The 15,344-nt window shown below is 41.1% G+C and overlaps 1 protein-coding gene and 1 long non-coding RNA gene across 2 annotated transcripts; one reads left to right on the top strand and one right to left on the bottom strand.

The window, feature by feature from the left end:
• Positions 1-6,666: 6,666 nt before the first annotated feature.
• LOC144990066 (uncharacterized) lies at positions 6,667-6,968 on the bottom strand. The gene is made up of 2 exons (XR_013653998.1): positions 6,821-6,968; positions 6,667-6,745 (listed from the first exon to the last, which is right to left on the bottom strand). It is a non-coding gene; the product is annotated as an uncharacterized LOC144990066 (long non-coding RNA).
• A 3,045-nt stretch (positions 6,969-10,013) lies between these two features.
• On the top strand, positions 10,014-13,362 carry LOC101172551 (gap junction Cx32.7 protein-like). Its single transcript, XM_004083781.4, has 4 exons — positions 10,014-10,127; positions 10,621-10,773; positions 10,883-11,068; positions 12,501-13,362. The coding sequence occupies exons 2-4, from the start codon at positions 10,645-10,647 to the stop codon at positions 13,092-13,094; spliced, it is 909 nt and encodes a 302-aa protein (XP_004083829.1). The 5' UTR covers positions 10,014-10,127; positions 10,621-10,644; the 3' UTR covers positions 13,095-13,362.
• Positions 13,363-15,344: the final 1,982 nt, after the last annotated feature.

Consider the following 15,344-nt stretch of genomic DNA (forward strand, 5'->3'; position numbering starts at 1 on the left):
CACGCCACAAAGGTTCCGCTTTGGTTTTCCTATTTAACTAAACAAAAAACAACACAAAAAAAAAATACAACCTAGCGTTGCAGCTAAACTCCCACCAAATCACAAATTAGTGATTTCATTTACATGACTTATCTGCAGTCTTTACAATCACTTACAGTATATGAACAATCACGCGTCAACCATGTTACAATTACTGTGCTTCAAGCAGTAAAACTGTCTTTTGCACAGGTCGGTCTAAATAAACAGGTTTAGCAGAGCGTTTGCCTGTATCATCTAAGGTAGAATTGCTAAGCAACAGTTTTACCTTCCTAACTCTACCATCGGCACTTGGGTACACCTCTGTTACTTTGGCTAGTTTCCATCTACAGCGTGGAGAGTTATCTTCCTGAAGGATAACTATGTCATTGACCTTAGTGTCTCTTTTATCCTTCTGCCATGTCTGTCTTTGTTGAAGATTTAGAAGGTACTCTTTCTTCCATCTTGTCCAAAACACATTGGCCAAATATTGCACTTGTCGCCATCTTTTACGCAAGTACAAATCTTGACTCACAAAGTCTCCAGGAGGTGGCGATATTATACTGGATTTCATCATAAGTATATGATTTGGAGTCAAGGGCTCAAAGCTTGGATCATTTAAGTGGTCTGTTGACAGAGGTCTGCTATTGATAATAGCCATCACTTCATACAAAAAGGTACGTAATGATGAACTGTCGAGTCTTTTAGAAGACTGATCCAAAATTGCGGTCAGAACACTTCGAATGGTTCTTATTTGCCTTTCCCAAACACCACCCATATGGCTAGCTGATGGGACATTCATGATGAATTCACATCCATGTTCTTTCAACTGTTCCTCATTCAACCCTTTCATTGCATTCATAAACTCTTTGTTTGCACCGACGAAATTAGTGCCCTGATCACACCGCAACTGTCTGACCTTTCCTCTGATTGCAATGAACGCACGCAAAGCATTAATGAAAGCATCAGTAGTGAGATCATCTAACAACTCAATATGTACTGCTCTGGAAGACATACATGTAAAGAGAAGTCCGTATTTTTTCAGTTCTTTCCTGGCATCTCTTACATAAAATGGTCCAAAACAGTCCATCCCACAATAAGTGAAAGGTGGGGACATTTCCATCCTATCCTCAGGTAAATCTGACATTTTTGGGTCTTGTGTGTTTCTTCTATACTTTCTGCAGACGATGCATTTGTAAATATGAGAGGACACTACTCTGCTACACCCTATGATCCATATTCCGTTGGACCGTAACTCATTGTGAGTGATTCCCCTTCCTTGATGATGCACCTTCTCATGATAATGTTTGATCAGTAAGGACGAAACATGACTTGCCTTTGGCAAAATGACTGGATGCTTGATGTGAGGATGAAGACATGATCTTGTCAAACGTCCACCAACTCTGAGAACACCATGTTCATCTAAGAATGGACTAAGTTTGTAAAGCTGACTGGCTTTGTCCTTTGGTTTTATCTCATTACACCTTTTTATGCTGTTTATTTCTCTGTTAAACGCTTCTTCTTGGGCCAATCTGAATATAAATGTTTCTGCTTCTTTCCGTTCCTCAATGCTGGAAGCTTCATACACTTTAGGTTTAGGTTTAGCACCGTTGATCTGATTAGCAAATTTTTTGAGACAAGCAATTGCCTTTACAGCTCTTTTCCAGTCGGAAAACTTTGTCAGGCGATCTAACAATGTTCTTTGCTCTTCAGCTTTTACATTTAGCACCTGTACCTTCCGAAGCTCTGGATCACTGTCATCTATTTCTCCCACCTTAGCATCTGGAACAGGAAGATTTCTTTCCCACAGAAAGTCTGGGCCTCTGAACCAGTTTGATGCAGTAAGCTGATCTGCAGTCAAGCCTCTTGACGCATGGTCAGCAGGATTATCCTTTGACTGGACAAACCGCCATTGTTCAGGTTCTGATGTTGATTTGATTTTTTGAACTCTGTTGGCCACAAAAACATGAAACCGTTTGGCATCATTATTGATGTATCCAAGAACAATCCTCGAGTCAGTCCAAAAATGCTCCTTGAGATCATTGATTTCAAGTTCCTTCCTCAGCATGAAGCTGGTCTTTGCTGCAACCACAGCAGCAGATAACTCAAGCCGTGGCACTGTAGTTACTTTAGTTGGGGTAACGCGAGCCTTTCCAAGAACAAGTGAGCAATGTACCTTACCACAGTTATCAACTACTCTGAGGTACGTGCAAATGCCATAACCTGTTACGCTGGCATCTGAGAAGTGGTGTAACTCATATTGCTGAACGTCTGTGAAGTTTTCAGGAATAAAACATCTTCTGGTCTTTATGTTCACCAGTTTTTGAAGATCACGGAGCCAAAATTCCCACTGGGATTTGAGCTCTTCTGGCATTGGATGATCCCACCCTACTTTATCTTGACACAACTGTTGCAATATCTGTTTCCCTCGTAGGACGAAAGGTGCAACAAAGCCTAAAGGATCATAAATGGAGGCTACTGTTGACAGCACCCCTCTTCTGGTCAAAGGATGCTCTTTGATTGTCACCCTAAACTGAAAGTTATCAGAGGATACACACCACTGAACCCCAAGAGCTCTCTCAACTATGGGATGTCTCGAGGCTAAATCCAAATCCTTCACACTGTCAGCACAGTCCTCCTTTGGTATTGATTTCAACACCTCCTCACTGTTGGAAATGAACTTGTACAATCTGAGCTTGCCACCACTGCACAATTCTCTTGCTTCCCTGACAAGTTCTACTGCTGCAACTTCAGATGCTACACTCACAAGTCCATCATCCACATAGAAATTTCTCTGGATAAATTGAACTGTGCTGCTATTGAACTTGCCTTCACTTTCACTGGCCAAGTGTTTAAGGCCAAAATTTGCACAGCCTGGTGACGATGCTGCGCCAAACAGATGAACTTTCATTCTGAAGACAGATGGTGGAGAATTTAGATCACTGCTCTCCCACCACAAGAATCTCAAATAGTCTCGATCTTCAGGCTTTACGTGGAACTGATGAAACATACGTTCCACATCACACATTACTGCAACTGGGCCCTTGCGGAATCTGCATAAAACTCCAACTAACGTGTTTGTGAGCTCGGGACCAGTAAGTAAATAATCATTCAGCGCTTTATCCTGGTATCTTGCAGAGCAATCAAAGACAACTCTTATCTTCCCAGGCTTGTGAGGGTGATATACTCCATGATGTGGAATATACCAGGCAGGATGATTATCCAGTTCTTCGGCTGGAACCCTTTCAGCATCACCTTTAGCAACAATGTCATCCATAAAGGACACATAATCTGCATAATATGTTTCATCTCTCAGGAGTCTTCGCTTCAGACTCATAAGACGCTGAGCAACATATTGCATATTGTTTGGTAAATTTGGTCTGTCTTGTTTGAAAGGCAATGGCATCTCAAAATGTCCGTCCGATTTATGCTTGATTCCATTTCTTAATTTGCTTAAGAAATCAAGATCTTCCTGGGAAAAGGCTGCTTCTTCAACTCTTTCACTGAAATCTGACTCCAGCATTTTAAGCACTTCGTCAGGAGTGGCAATCTCCTTAATCTGAGTCCTACACACGTAGTGTACTTCACGTTTAAGTTTCACTGTTGTTTTGGTTTCAGGTATCACTTGCTTTACAACAATGCGGTGACTTACACCTATTGCATCACTTCTGATTTCCGAGGGATCACCATAACTCACTATGCTCCAACCTAAATCAGTTTTTTGTGCATAAGGTTGGCTTTCTTCTCCACACACAACTTCTCTGGGTAAAAGAGCCTGAGGGCAATTATACCCAATTAAGAGACCAATGTCACATTCCCTTTGTGGTGAGATATATTCAGCAAGATGCTCCAAATGAGGCCATGCCTTGGCAGTTTCTGGTGTTGGGATATGTTTATGATTAGCTGGGATGAACTCCCGGGTATACACTACTGGCACTGTGATTCTTTTAGAACAAGACAGTCCTCTGATTTGTAGACCTTGAATTCTTTCACATGGCACGATGGTTGCCCTTGATGACATTGTAGATAACTTTAATTTAACCCTTTCTGAGTTTACATCTAACCCAGCAACTACTTCGTCCAAAATGAATGAAGAATCACTTTGTGAATCTAGCAAAGCATAAGTAAGAACTTCCTTTGTCGGATCACTTTGTGTTGAAACATAGACCGGTACTATTGTTGAGGTTTGTGTGCTACTTTTCTCATTTACAACTCTGTTAGATGTAGTCTCCTTGAAAACATCTGTTTCTTGTGGTTGCACTGTAAAAAGTGACCTTTTTTCCTTAACCTCTACAGTTTCTTTAGCTTGCTCACTAGGAAGCTGCTGTTCTTGTTTTGGGCGCTCTTCGTGTAGACACGATGGGTGGCGCTTTGAACAAAAACTGCATGTCATCCGACTCTTGCAGTATTTGGAATAATGACCAGGATTTAAACACCCAAAACAAAGTTTCTCACTTTGTATGAATTTGACACGCTCAGCAATTGGCTTTCTGATTAAGTTCCGACAGTTGTGTAATAAGTGACCTACTTTTTTACAAAAGCCACATGTGTCTGTCTTCCTTTCACTAACGTTGGTTGTAAAGCTTTTTGTCCCGATGGTTTGACCTTTGGATGATACAAAGTTTTGCGGCTTTATTTTACTCTTATCCGACTGATCTTGGTGTAGAGCAGTATAAGATGTTATAGGATTACAAGCAATGTTTGCCTCCATCGTCAGGAAAGTTACAAAATAGCCGAACTTTGGAAATCGTCTGTGTTCCAGTTGGTACTCTGTGGCCTTTCTGTTCCACGCTGTGCTCAACCAATCAGGTAGTTTTGCTGCCATTTTCTGATTTTCGATTGCATCGTTGAGAACATTAAGATTCTCATTTTCAACCATCGCTGACTCACAACTGCGCAAAAAATCCACAAACTTCCTCAAATCTGAACTTTCTCTGTGTGCTATTTTTGGCCAGGCATGCAACTTATCTCGGAACGCCTTTGCTATAACAAATGGTTCGCCGTATCTTTCATTTAACAAATTCCATGCCTTCTCATAAGATGCTTCTGATCCAGTTAGAAAAAAGCCCTCTAAAGATTCTCTCGCTGCTCCTCCCACATATTTCTGAAGAAAGAACATCTTTTCTGCTGCTGGAATGTTTTTTCTCTCAATTAATGTCTGAAAGGATGATTTCCAATGGCTGAACTTCAGTGCATCCCCACTGAAAATGGTTGGTTCTGGTATGGGTAACCTGTTTGCAGACAACGCCTCAGCTAAGACTTTCACGAGCTCCACTGTGTCTTTCTGAGAGTCACCCTTTGAACTTGGAGCTGTGTCAGCGTATTGATTCACAGACTGTTTCCTAACTCCTTGATCCAGATGAGTTACTTCAGGACACGCAGGTACTGCTTGTGTTGGATGAAACTCATTTTCATCATACACCTTAAGCCTTGCTTTAGCTGCATGTAACCTTTTAAGTTCTTCTAAACGCTCAACCTCTCTTTTCAAGTTCTCCACAGAACGCTTTCTCTCAACATTCTCTTCTTGTTGTCTCCTTAAAAGAGCAGCTTCTTGTTTTTCCTTCATGATTTTACGTTCAGTCTCTTCTCTTTCTCTCTCAAGGCGACGAGTGTAAGCAGCAGTTTCTTGATCTGCTGTTATTAACTTATTCTCAGCCTCAAGTTTCTCCAACTCTTCTCTACGACACTCTTGCTCAGCCATAATCTGCAACACAGCCCGTGTGGCTGCATACTCTGCTGCTGCTTCTTGTCTACTGAGTGCGGATGCTACAGAGTGACTCAAAGTCCTTTTAGAGTGGTCAGAGACCGGAAGTGAAACACTAGAACTTGAAGATGCGAACACTGAACTAGCATCAGGCCAAACAATCTCCTCCCTTTCCCCTCGTGTCTGTGACTGTGCATTTTTGATTACAATCTTGGTTACTGACACAGCCTTATCCAACTTATGACGCATGTCATGAGGTGGACTATCTGTACATCTGTACTCATCATACACACTGTTTAGTGTTAACAGTTCCTTTTCTACAGAACTAATGTGTTCCTGCAGAATGTCATTAGGATCCTGTCTCATTACAGATTTTTTAGCCAACTTAGTTAAGGCTTTCCATCGTTCGTAGATGGTGTCAAAACGTAGCATGAGTCCCTCTAACCTTTCTCTTTGAAAGACTTTTCCCCTTTCTGTTAATGTACGGGCTCTTTCACTTCGACGAGGTTCTTCATGTTGCTCTGTAGCCACGTCTGCTGGTTCTGGCTCTGCAGCATGTTCTGTATTGCTTTCAGTCCTTTCATCAGGTTTCAACATTTTGATTTATAAATGGTAGTTATCCCTATTCTAACTTCAATATAACAGAATTTTCTTACATATCTAAATCAAACATAAACCCAGAAACTTCAATAACAAAATTAAAAGGAAACTTATATATATCAACTTATCAAATGTCAAATGTCAGTCTTTGTCACACTTCAAAACAAACACTTGTTTATCCGTCTTGTGAACATCTTCTCGAACTAACACAGGTGCAAAAGCGTTTTTTTTTTGTAGCTTATCTGCAGTTCCCGTCTTGATGAACTGGCGGGACGGTCTGGTGACGTCACGCTGATGAGCAGGCTCCGAGTTTGACTTTCGCTCCCTCATGAAACACGGGACCACGGTTCTTCATACAGATGAATTTATTGGCTCTTTATCCACAACTTCAACAACTCCACCAACTTCGCCAACTCCACCATCAAACTGACAGAACAAATAAATACACATATAAATTGTATAGACATTTCACAGAAATATAAATAATACAAACAAACATACCTCGCTGGCCGCATATATAATGAGGGAGGGATGTCCGTGAAGGAACAACAAATATTCAAAACACTTTAACAGCTCTTAACTTCACTTGAACTTCTTTTCTTTGCGATTCACACGTCTTTTCCAGCTCTCCTGTGTTCTCATTAGAATTGTCCGTGCACAACACATCACGCCACAAAGGTTCCGCTTTGGTTTTCCTATTTAACTAAACAAAAAACAACACAAAAAAAAAATACAACCTAGCGTTGCAGCTAAAGAAGCAGTAAAGGAAATTAGACAAAAACATAAAACTAAAGCAATAATATGAAACATAATATTGAGGTTTGGTTCCCATCTAGATGATTTTGTAAGATTTTGAAGTGACATTCCTCTTTTTGTGAATGTTTTGCTGCAAAAAGTAGTTTGAAAGAACATGAAGGCTGTGAAAAACTGAAGAGTTTTTAGGGAAAAAACTGTGTGGATTTCAAAGATGAAAGAGATTTTTTTTCCTTTCTTTTCTTGTTTTACCAAAGCAGGTCTGAATCCGTATGAGTTCTTGCACTGATTGTTTTGTCTTTATCTGACTGGCTGGTTTAAACAAAGACAAAGCTCAGGGAGGAGTTTCCTCCTCAAATTTAAAAAATAATCTGTTGCTGGGCAGATTTCCCTGTTCTAAAGAGTGAAGAATTGTTTTGCTTCTGTGCTCAAATAGTGCAGTAAAAATGTTGTTCATAGTTTGGATTTAAAAGTAAATAAACCCTTTTTTGCCAACATGACTGTTTTTCTTTTCTTTTTATTGTCACAAGTTGGAGTTATCTTCTTGAGGAGGTCAGTTTCATGCAGGTGTGTTCCTGGTCTCAGCCTTTCTCCTGATAAGTGTACTCTGATCGATGTGGTAAAGGCCACACTGGAATACTTTTTTCCCCACTTCAAACTATTGACGTAAATCATTTACACAGAGAAACTCGCAAGAGATGTGCAGAAAAACAATTGTTCCAGAAAGATGCAGAACCACAAGTACCCATCCTTGTTTTTGGCCATTTTGACCTCCTGAAGATCCCATGCAAAGAAGCCTGAGTAAATACCAAATGCAGCTTAAACGGCTGTTTTGACCATTGACTGCATATGAGACCTGGAGTGACCCCTCCCCCCTCATGTTCCAACAATGGTTTATATACGGTGGCTGGATAACTCAGCTGGTTAAAGGCAGGGCTGGCATGCAGATAAGCAGGGGCTGCAATGGCTGATAGATGAATATATATTTAAAATTACAATTTAAAAGTCCTCATTTTACATAGAGAAGTGATGTAATTTAATGACAATAAAGTTGTACATTTACTAAAAAAGTAAATCCGACTCAGCGAGATTCTTGAGTAGTGTGATGTCCGTTTCATTTCTCTGAATTGTCTGCAACAATTCAAGTCTTCCTACTCAGGGTGGATGAGTTTATTCAGGAGATCGGCTGCAAAGCTATCTTGGAGGAACTGGTAAAATGGATTTCTTGAACAACAATAAGAAAAGGTGGATCTATGGATCTGAAACCTTACAGGCATATCTTAATGGGAGGATGGCCCTGTAGCAGACCACTGCTTAACTCCCTCTCGACCTCTTTCCTGGTAGCTCCAACCTCAAAATCTTTTTACCAATATTATCACTGTTCCTCCTCCCAACATATCCGAACTATTTCCATCTGCTTCTTCCTCTCTGCTTCCTCCAGCTCTGCTTCCTGTTTCTGCATCAGAGTCTCTAAACCAACAACATGGCTGCTCTCACCAGTCTTCTAAACCTTTTTCTTTCATTCTTGACGACACTCTTTCATCACACCTAAAACCTTCTCTTACCCATTCCAGCGTGCTTGCACACGCCTCTACCCTCTTTTCCTATTTCCTACACTCTCTGTTGTGACTATTGATCCCAAGAACCTAAATCCTCCAGCTTTCCCCTCTCTGGTCCCTGTAAGCTCACCGTTCCACTTCAGTTCCTCTCATTTACACACAGATACTCTGACTTCATGCAGCTGACTTTCATTCTTGTCCTTACCAGAACAAACCTCAACCTCTCTAGATGTTCCTCCACCTGCTCCCTGCTCTCACTACAAATTTTAATGTCATCTGCAGACATTCTGGTTCACAGAGATACATTTCTAACCTCATCTGTGAGTCTTTTCATCACCACAGAAACAAGGAGTTCAAAGCTGATCCTTGGTTGAACCTTTCTTTATCCAGGTAGGTCGATTGAGAGCAATTTCTCATTTACAAAGACGATTTTGACGAGTTTGCAGCAACAATACAAAAACGACAGTTCAATATAAGTTACATGGGTCTGCACATAAACCATGACATCTTTGTACATCAATATTTACGATAAAAAGTCTACAGTAGGCAGTACATTACTGTTTACAATAAAAAAGACCCATAAAACCGTTTAAAGACATCTGCATTAATCACAAACCACATCTATTAAAGATGTCTTTAAGGCAGCCAAGGAGACCAGGGTATGCAACTTTTCTGCAACTCAGCACAGTCATAGGGGCCAGAAAAAAAGAATGAGGAGCGGTCCAGCGTGATATGAACACTTGGTACAACCAGTCACTAGGACGCAAACTACAAGTAGAAGACATGTTAAAGAGCAATCCCACCTCCATCTTCAACTACTCTGTTACAACTACAGAACATCTCTCCATTGCCTTCCAGCTCCCATCCATGTCCAGTATTCTTCTCTGCCCTCCAGACTTCCTCATCCAAACCACAGCTCCTCTCTCTGTATTCTGTCATTTATTAAGATACAATGCAGCTCCTCCTGACCTTCTCTGCTCTTCTCCAGAAGCATCCAATTCACCTATAAAAGTGGATAAACTCATTTGAGGAGTACATGCAAACTACAGAAAGGACCCAGCTGGGATTTGAACCAGGACCTGATGTCGGGTCAACTTAGAGCTCTGTGAAACTTTAGCAGAACCTCAGCGTAATCATCTCCATTTTTTTCCCCCACAAAGGGAGTTCTTCACTTGTTTTTAGCAGTCCAACTTTCCTGCAGGGAAATTTGTTCATTTCTTTGTTGAAGTTTCATAGATATTCATCCTCTAAATTTGGGTTTTAATGAAATATTTAAGTTTCAATAAAAACCAGTAAATTTGAGCAGAAGCAGCGTTGCTGCATCAGCTGGGATTTTGCTGGCAGCCACTGACAGTAAGGGTTTCTTGTTGTGGTTAAGCAGGGCACTGCCTTCAGATAAGCCTGCAGATGAGCAAAGAAGCAGCGACCTTCTTCTTCTTCTTCAACTTTTCGCTGCATCACTCTGCTCTCTTCGTCCACTTTTCCTCCTCTTTTGGGTGAGTCGATCATTTCTTCTTGTTGGTACTATCTTTGCGCAAAGATGGATGTATTTAAGACTCGTGGTCAAGCAAAGGCTTCGTTTAGAAGAAAACAAATTAATTTACATAAAATGATTTAATTTGGAAAGATTATGCAAATGAAACTTCCAGCAGTTAGACTGTAATCTTTTGTAAAATTAGTTAAGTAAACAACAAAAACACCATAGTTTAAATGACCTCACATCAGTGTTTTTTGAGCGTGTGCGAGATCATTTAATTTGCGGGAGTGCAGCTCTGGTGCTGATAAATGTGTTTTGGAGACTTGAAATCAGCAGCTGTGACTTTTATCTGCAAAGTCACAAACCTTTGAGAAAATAAAAGCTGCTTGGCCTTGTGAGAGAGTCTGTCTGCTCTGGCTTTCAAAAACAACCCCGTATTCTCTATTTAAGAAGACATCCTCAGTAGAGTGCATGAACTCAGCTCGTGCTTTTAACTGGATCTTCTGGAACAGGTGAACGGGACGCCGAGAGCCAAAATGGGAGAGTGGGATGTGCTGGGCCGTCTGCTGGATAAGGTGCAAAGCCACTCCACAGTCATCGGCAAAATATGGCTCACCGTGCTGTTCATTTTCCGCATTATGGTTCTGCGCACCAGCACCGACAAGGTCTGGTGGGAGGGTTTGAGGCCCATGATGTCTTGATGGAAATCCACCAATGTCTGTGTTAAACGCCTGAGTGTAAAAAAGGGGTTCTTGTCTGTCCCGTCTTCTGCAGGTGTGGGGAGACGAGCAGTCAGACTTTGTCTGCAACACTCAGCAGCCCGGCTGCAGGAATGTCTGCTACGACCTCGCTTTTCCGATCTCTCACGTGCGCTTTTGGGTTCTTCAGATCATTGCCATTGCTGCACCAAAGCTGCTTTACCTTGGCCATGTGCTTCATGTGATCCACGTGGAAAAGAAGGTGTGTTGTCATGTGAATCTGTACCAAAGGCCTCCACCAGAGTTTGCTTTGTGTTGCTGTTTGCACGGCTCAGTCATAACCACCAAACACTAGATGGTAGTACTAATTAAAGTCGACTGTAAGTAGCTCCAATGAAGAAGTAGCACGCATATGCTAGTATTAGTATATTTTTTTCTTTGCTGCAAAATAAAATACTTTTTTATATTCATTAGAGAAACAAATAGATGAATAAGTCGTTAAATAAAGAACTTACATCAAAATACGTGAAAGAAGAGAACAACAGTCCAAACACCCCCAATGGGACAGTGAAGATGCCAGATTTAAGTCCGCATCCTCCAATCTCAAACAGACACCAGTCTTCTTTCCTCCAATCCTGAGCACCTGAAACATAACACATTTTGAAAATATATGCTTTTTAGTGTCAAAAATTATTTGAATCAAATATTGGAACATTTTATTTTGGATTGTCTGATTGACACTGAAGTTGTGTCCGAATTCCTTCATTACTTAATACTCAGTGCACTATATAGTGTGTTTACCATTTTCTAATGCTGTCGGAAACTACAATTCCAAAATCATTAACGCTGGATTGGGGAATATAGCCCACAATGCATTGCGTTTGAACAATTTTTGAGAGAAAAAGTACTTAAATGTATTTTTTTTAATAAGCCATCCACACTGTCATCATCAGAACAGTGGATTCATAAATAGTCGTTGTAAAATGGTCGTATTGATAAGGTTTTTACTATGAGGAATCTCTGACTTCATATTTGCCGTTTTAAAAAAATATGTGGTGAGCATGGTGTCCAAATTGCTTTTAAAATCCACGGCTCTAGATAGTCCCGCACATAATGTTTTAGTAGTTAAGGATTAGGGTGGGAATTTGGACACAACCTGAATCTAGAAGGTGGTTACAAGCAAATACAAGCTTAAAAGTTTTTACTACATTGCTACCTTATTGTTAAATAAAATGTTTTTCATCAAATTTGAGTTTTAGGTTAAACTCAAAGCTCAGTAACTTCTCAGATCTGATGACAGAGAAACTTTGGTGCCAAAACTTGGTTTCATCTTGTTTTAATTTATACTGTTTCAAGTTCACTGCCTCTGTGTCAAACCTGAATAGTAAGGATTTTTGCTGTATAATTGCTAATCTCTGAGAAATGGTCCTGTCAAAAAGTTTCCTTTAAAATAGGAAAGATCCTGACTAGAACATACTTTATTGTTTTTGGACCTCCAAAATAAAAGAATCTGCTGTTCTTGCATCGTATGGACTTTGAAGAATTAAAAAAATGTTTCACAAAACCTTTGTGTTTGTTCTAAAGGCAATTTTTGTTAAAAATCAGTGGCCACAAAGCACTTATTTATAGTGTATGGCTGCAGGTTTGAAAGCTTCTCAAACCGATTATGATTTAACTGTTTGTTCCTCTGACAGCTGAAGGAGAGGATGCAGAAGCAGGGTGAGCTTGACCAGGCCAACCTCTTCCTCAGGAGGGCCTTCAAAATTCCTAAGTACACAAAAGACAACGGCAGGACCAGCCTCCGCGGAAGCCTCCTTCGCACTTACATGATTCATCTTGTGGCCAAAATAGTACTTGAGGTTCTGTTTCTGGTGGGTCAGTACTTCCTTTATGGGTTCACTCTGGAAGCTCGCTATGTCTGCACCAGCTTCCCCTGCCCTCACAAGGTGGACTGCTTCCTGTCCAGACCCACAGAGAAATCAGTCATCATCTGGTTCATGCTGGTGGCCGCCCTGGTCTCTCTTGCCCTCAGTTTAGCAGAGTTGATGTACCTCTGTGTGAAGAGCATCAAGGAGTGCGTGGCCAGAAGGCAGGACTACACCGTCACCCCGGTGACACCACCGTGCTCAAAGAAGTCTGTGAAAACCCAGGATGAGGTGATCCAGAACTACGTCAACTCTGAGTTGGAGCTACATGGACGAAAGCTGCGCATGAATGGGATCCCTGGAGGAGTGCAGGAAGGTGGGAACTTGTCGCCTGACACGAATGTTGGGGAGATCCACATCTGAAGCTGATGGTAGGGAGTGACGGTTTTTTCCATTCCCTAAAAGTCTGCATGTTGTGTGGCCTGGGGTGGGAGTGGGGGTGGGGGGTTGTGCTCACAGCAGGTTAAGAGAAAGGAGTGGGAACGGCCAGCTTCAGCAAACAGAACTCATTCACGTGTAAAATGTTGCTTTGAATAAACCTCAAGTTATACTTCTGGCAACAGCAGACATGATAAACCACATTTACACAGGTTTTCTCTGTCTATTCAATAAACTTTAATTGAAAATGTAAGCTGTGTGTTACTCTTTTTTTTTTTTTAATTATTGATGAACTTGGATTTGTAATGATTTATTGACTGTATACGACAACCTGACTAGGTGACCCCTCCCCCTGGCGTTCCAAACAGGAAGTACCTGCTGGTTCCAAGAAGCTAAAACCCCATAGACTTCTACAGAGAAATAAACTGCTGTTGCTTAATTACATTTGTCAGAATAAACATTCTTGCTCTGCTACATTTTTCAAAATGTTATTGCTAATCCTAATTTTTTCTTCGTATAATTTTTTGGAGTGTAAATTATCCTAGTTATAAACGAGCCAATCAGGTGCCTCAATTAAAGTAGGTGGTCTCACGTCAAACGGTTGTTTAACAAGCCCAGAGGGAGCATCCACATGAGGATAGTCCTGCAGATGCCATCCAATCTTCCCTGGAAAGACATGCACTTGCCACAGCTCCAGTTTCCTCAAGAAGATCTGAAAAAACAAAAAAAATTAACAATCCCTCGCAGGTGTTACCTGATCCAGGTAAGCAGCAGTATGTGGATGTTTAAAACACTAGCAGGATGGGAGATCCTGAGTACCACGTTGAAGACAACTCCCATACAGCCTTCGCACTTATTGTAACCACACCAGAGTTCACGTGGCGCATACCAAGACCCTTTTTCAGGTGGACCAGACTTCAGGTGAGCTTTCCCACCTCAAAAACTTACTTTGTCCGACTGGACCCAACAAAGTAAAAGTGTGATAAAAAGAGCTGACCAAAAAAAACCTCCAACAATAGTCATGAAATAAAAAAATAAATCTAATCTTGAAAAAGCTTTTGACAGTAAGATCTGCGTGTTTTTGGACTGAAACTAGACTTATTAGAGCATGTAGGTCTTTGGGAAATCGCTCCCTTCTGGAACATGCTTCTAGTGGTCATTTAAGGAATTGCAATATCCTCATACTTTTGCATTGGATTTGTATTGAGAAACTGAAAGTTTGGGCTTGGATGTTACGTGTCCATTTCCAACTTCTTATGGCCCTATTCACAAATGCCCTCACAGCTGGTCATGGCCTGTCTGCAAGCAAAAAATGAGCAAACCTGTACAGGACACGCAGGCAGCCCACACAAAATATTAAGGTTGTCGACTGCTCAGTGAGCCTATAAAGCTAAATAATGTGTATGCACTTTTCTTGACAGGCATGCTGCAGGTGACAACAAGCACGGGTGAAGCAAGAGTGAAGTGGATGAGAAGCAGGTATGTTGTATCTAATCTTAAGGCCAGTTGTTCCCAATGCCTTACTAATGACTAGAGCAGAGGTGGGCACTGAGGGCCGCATTCCTGCATGTTTTCCAGCATACCCTGCTTTGGCATGTTCTAATTGGCTGGACACACCTGAACCAGGTAATCAGCCATGAGTAGGGCAAGACTATCTGGAAATCATGCAGACACACCGGCCCTCGAGGCCTGGAATTGCCCACCCCTGGACTAGAGTATATCGTGAATCCTTCACAATACACTTACCACACACACGACAATGATATGTTCCATTTTCAAAGAGCTTCAAGGGACTACAAAACACATCTGCACTCTCTTTGGAAGGCAGCCAATCCGCTCAAAGACCCGCCACGGGCCCAGACAACCCAAAAAGCCACAGCACCCATATTGGAAACTTTTACTAATTGACTCCTCGATTTAAAAAGTTGTAAAAATGTTGCCATTTGAAGGCTTTTGCAGAATGATTTTATCATTTCTATTAAATATCTGTAAAAAATTGATAAAGAAATGGTAATTATATTTTAAATCCCCAAAACATGAGGAAGAATGTTTAAAACGTTGATCAAAACTTGCATGTACTTTGTTGGACCAGACTCTACCCAGGACATGTACTTGATTGGTGTCTATATATAGACAACCATCCGAAGTTGTGCAGTTGTCAATCATTACACACTCCCCCATGTTTCCAGCTTCACCGTTCTCTGCACCCGTTTTTCATCTATGACTGCAACGTGA

The sequence above is a fragment of the Oryzias latipes genome, chromosome 24, assembly GCF_053564925.1.
Source record: "Oryzias latipes strain Hd-rR chromosome 24, Olatipes_Hd-rR_3.1".
Taxonomy (NCBI): domain Eukaryota; kingdom Metazoa; phylum Chordata; class Actinopteri; order Beloniformes; family Adrianichthyidae; genus Oryzias; species Oryzias latipes.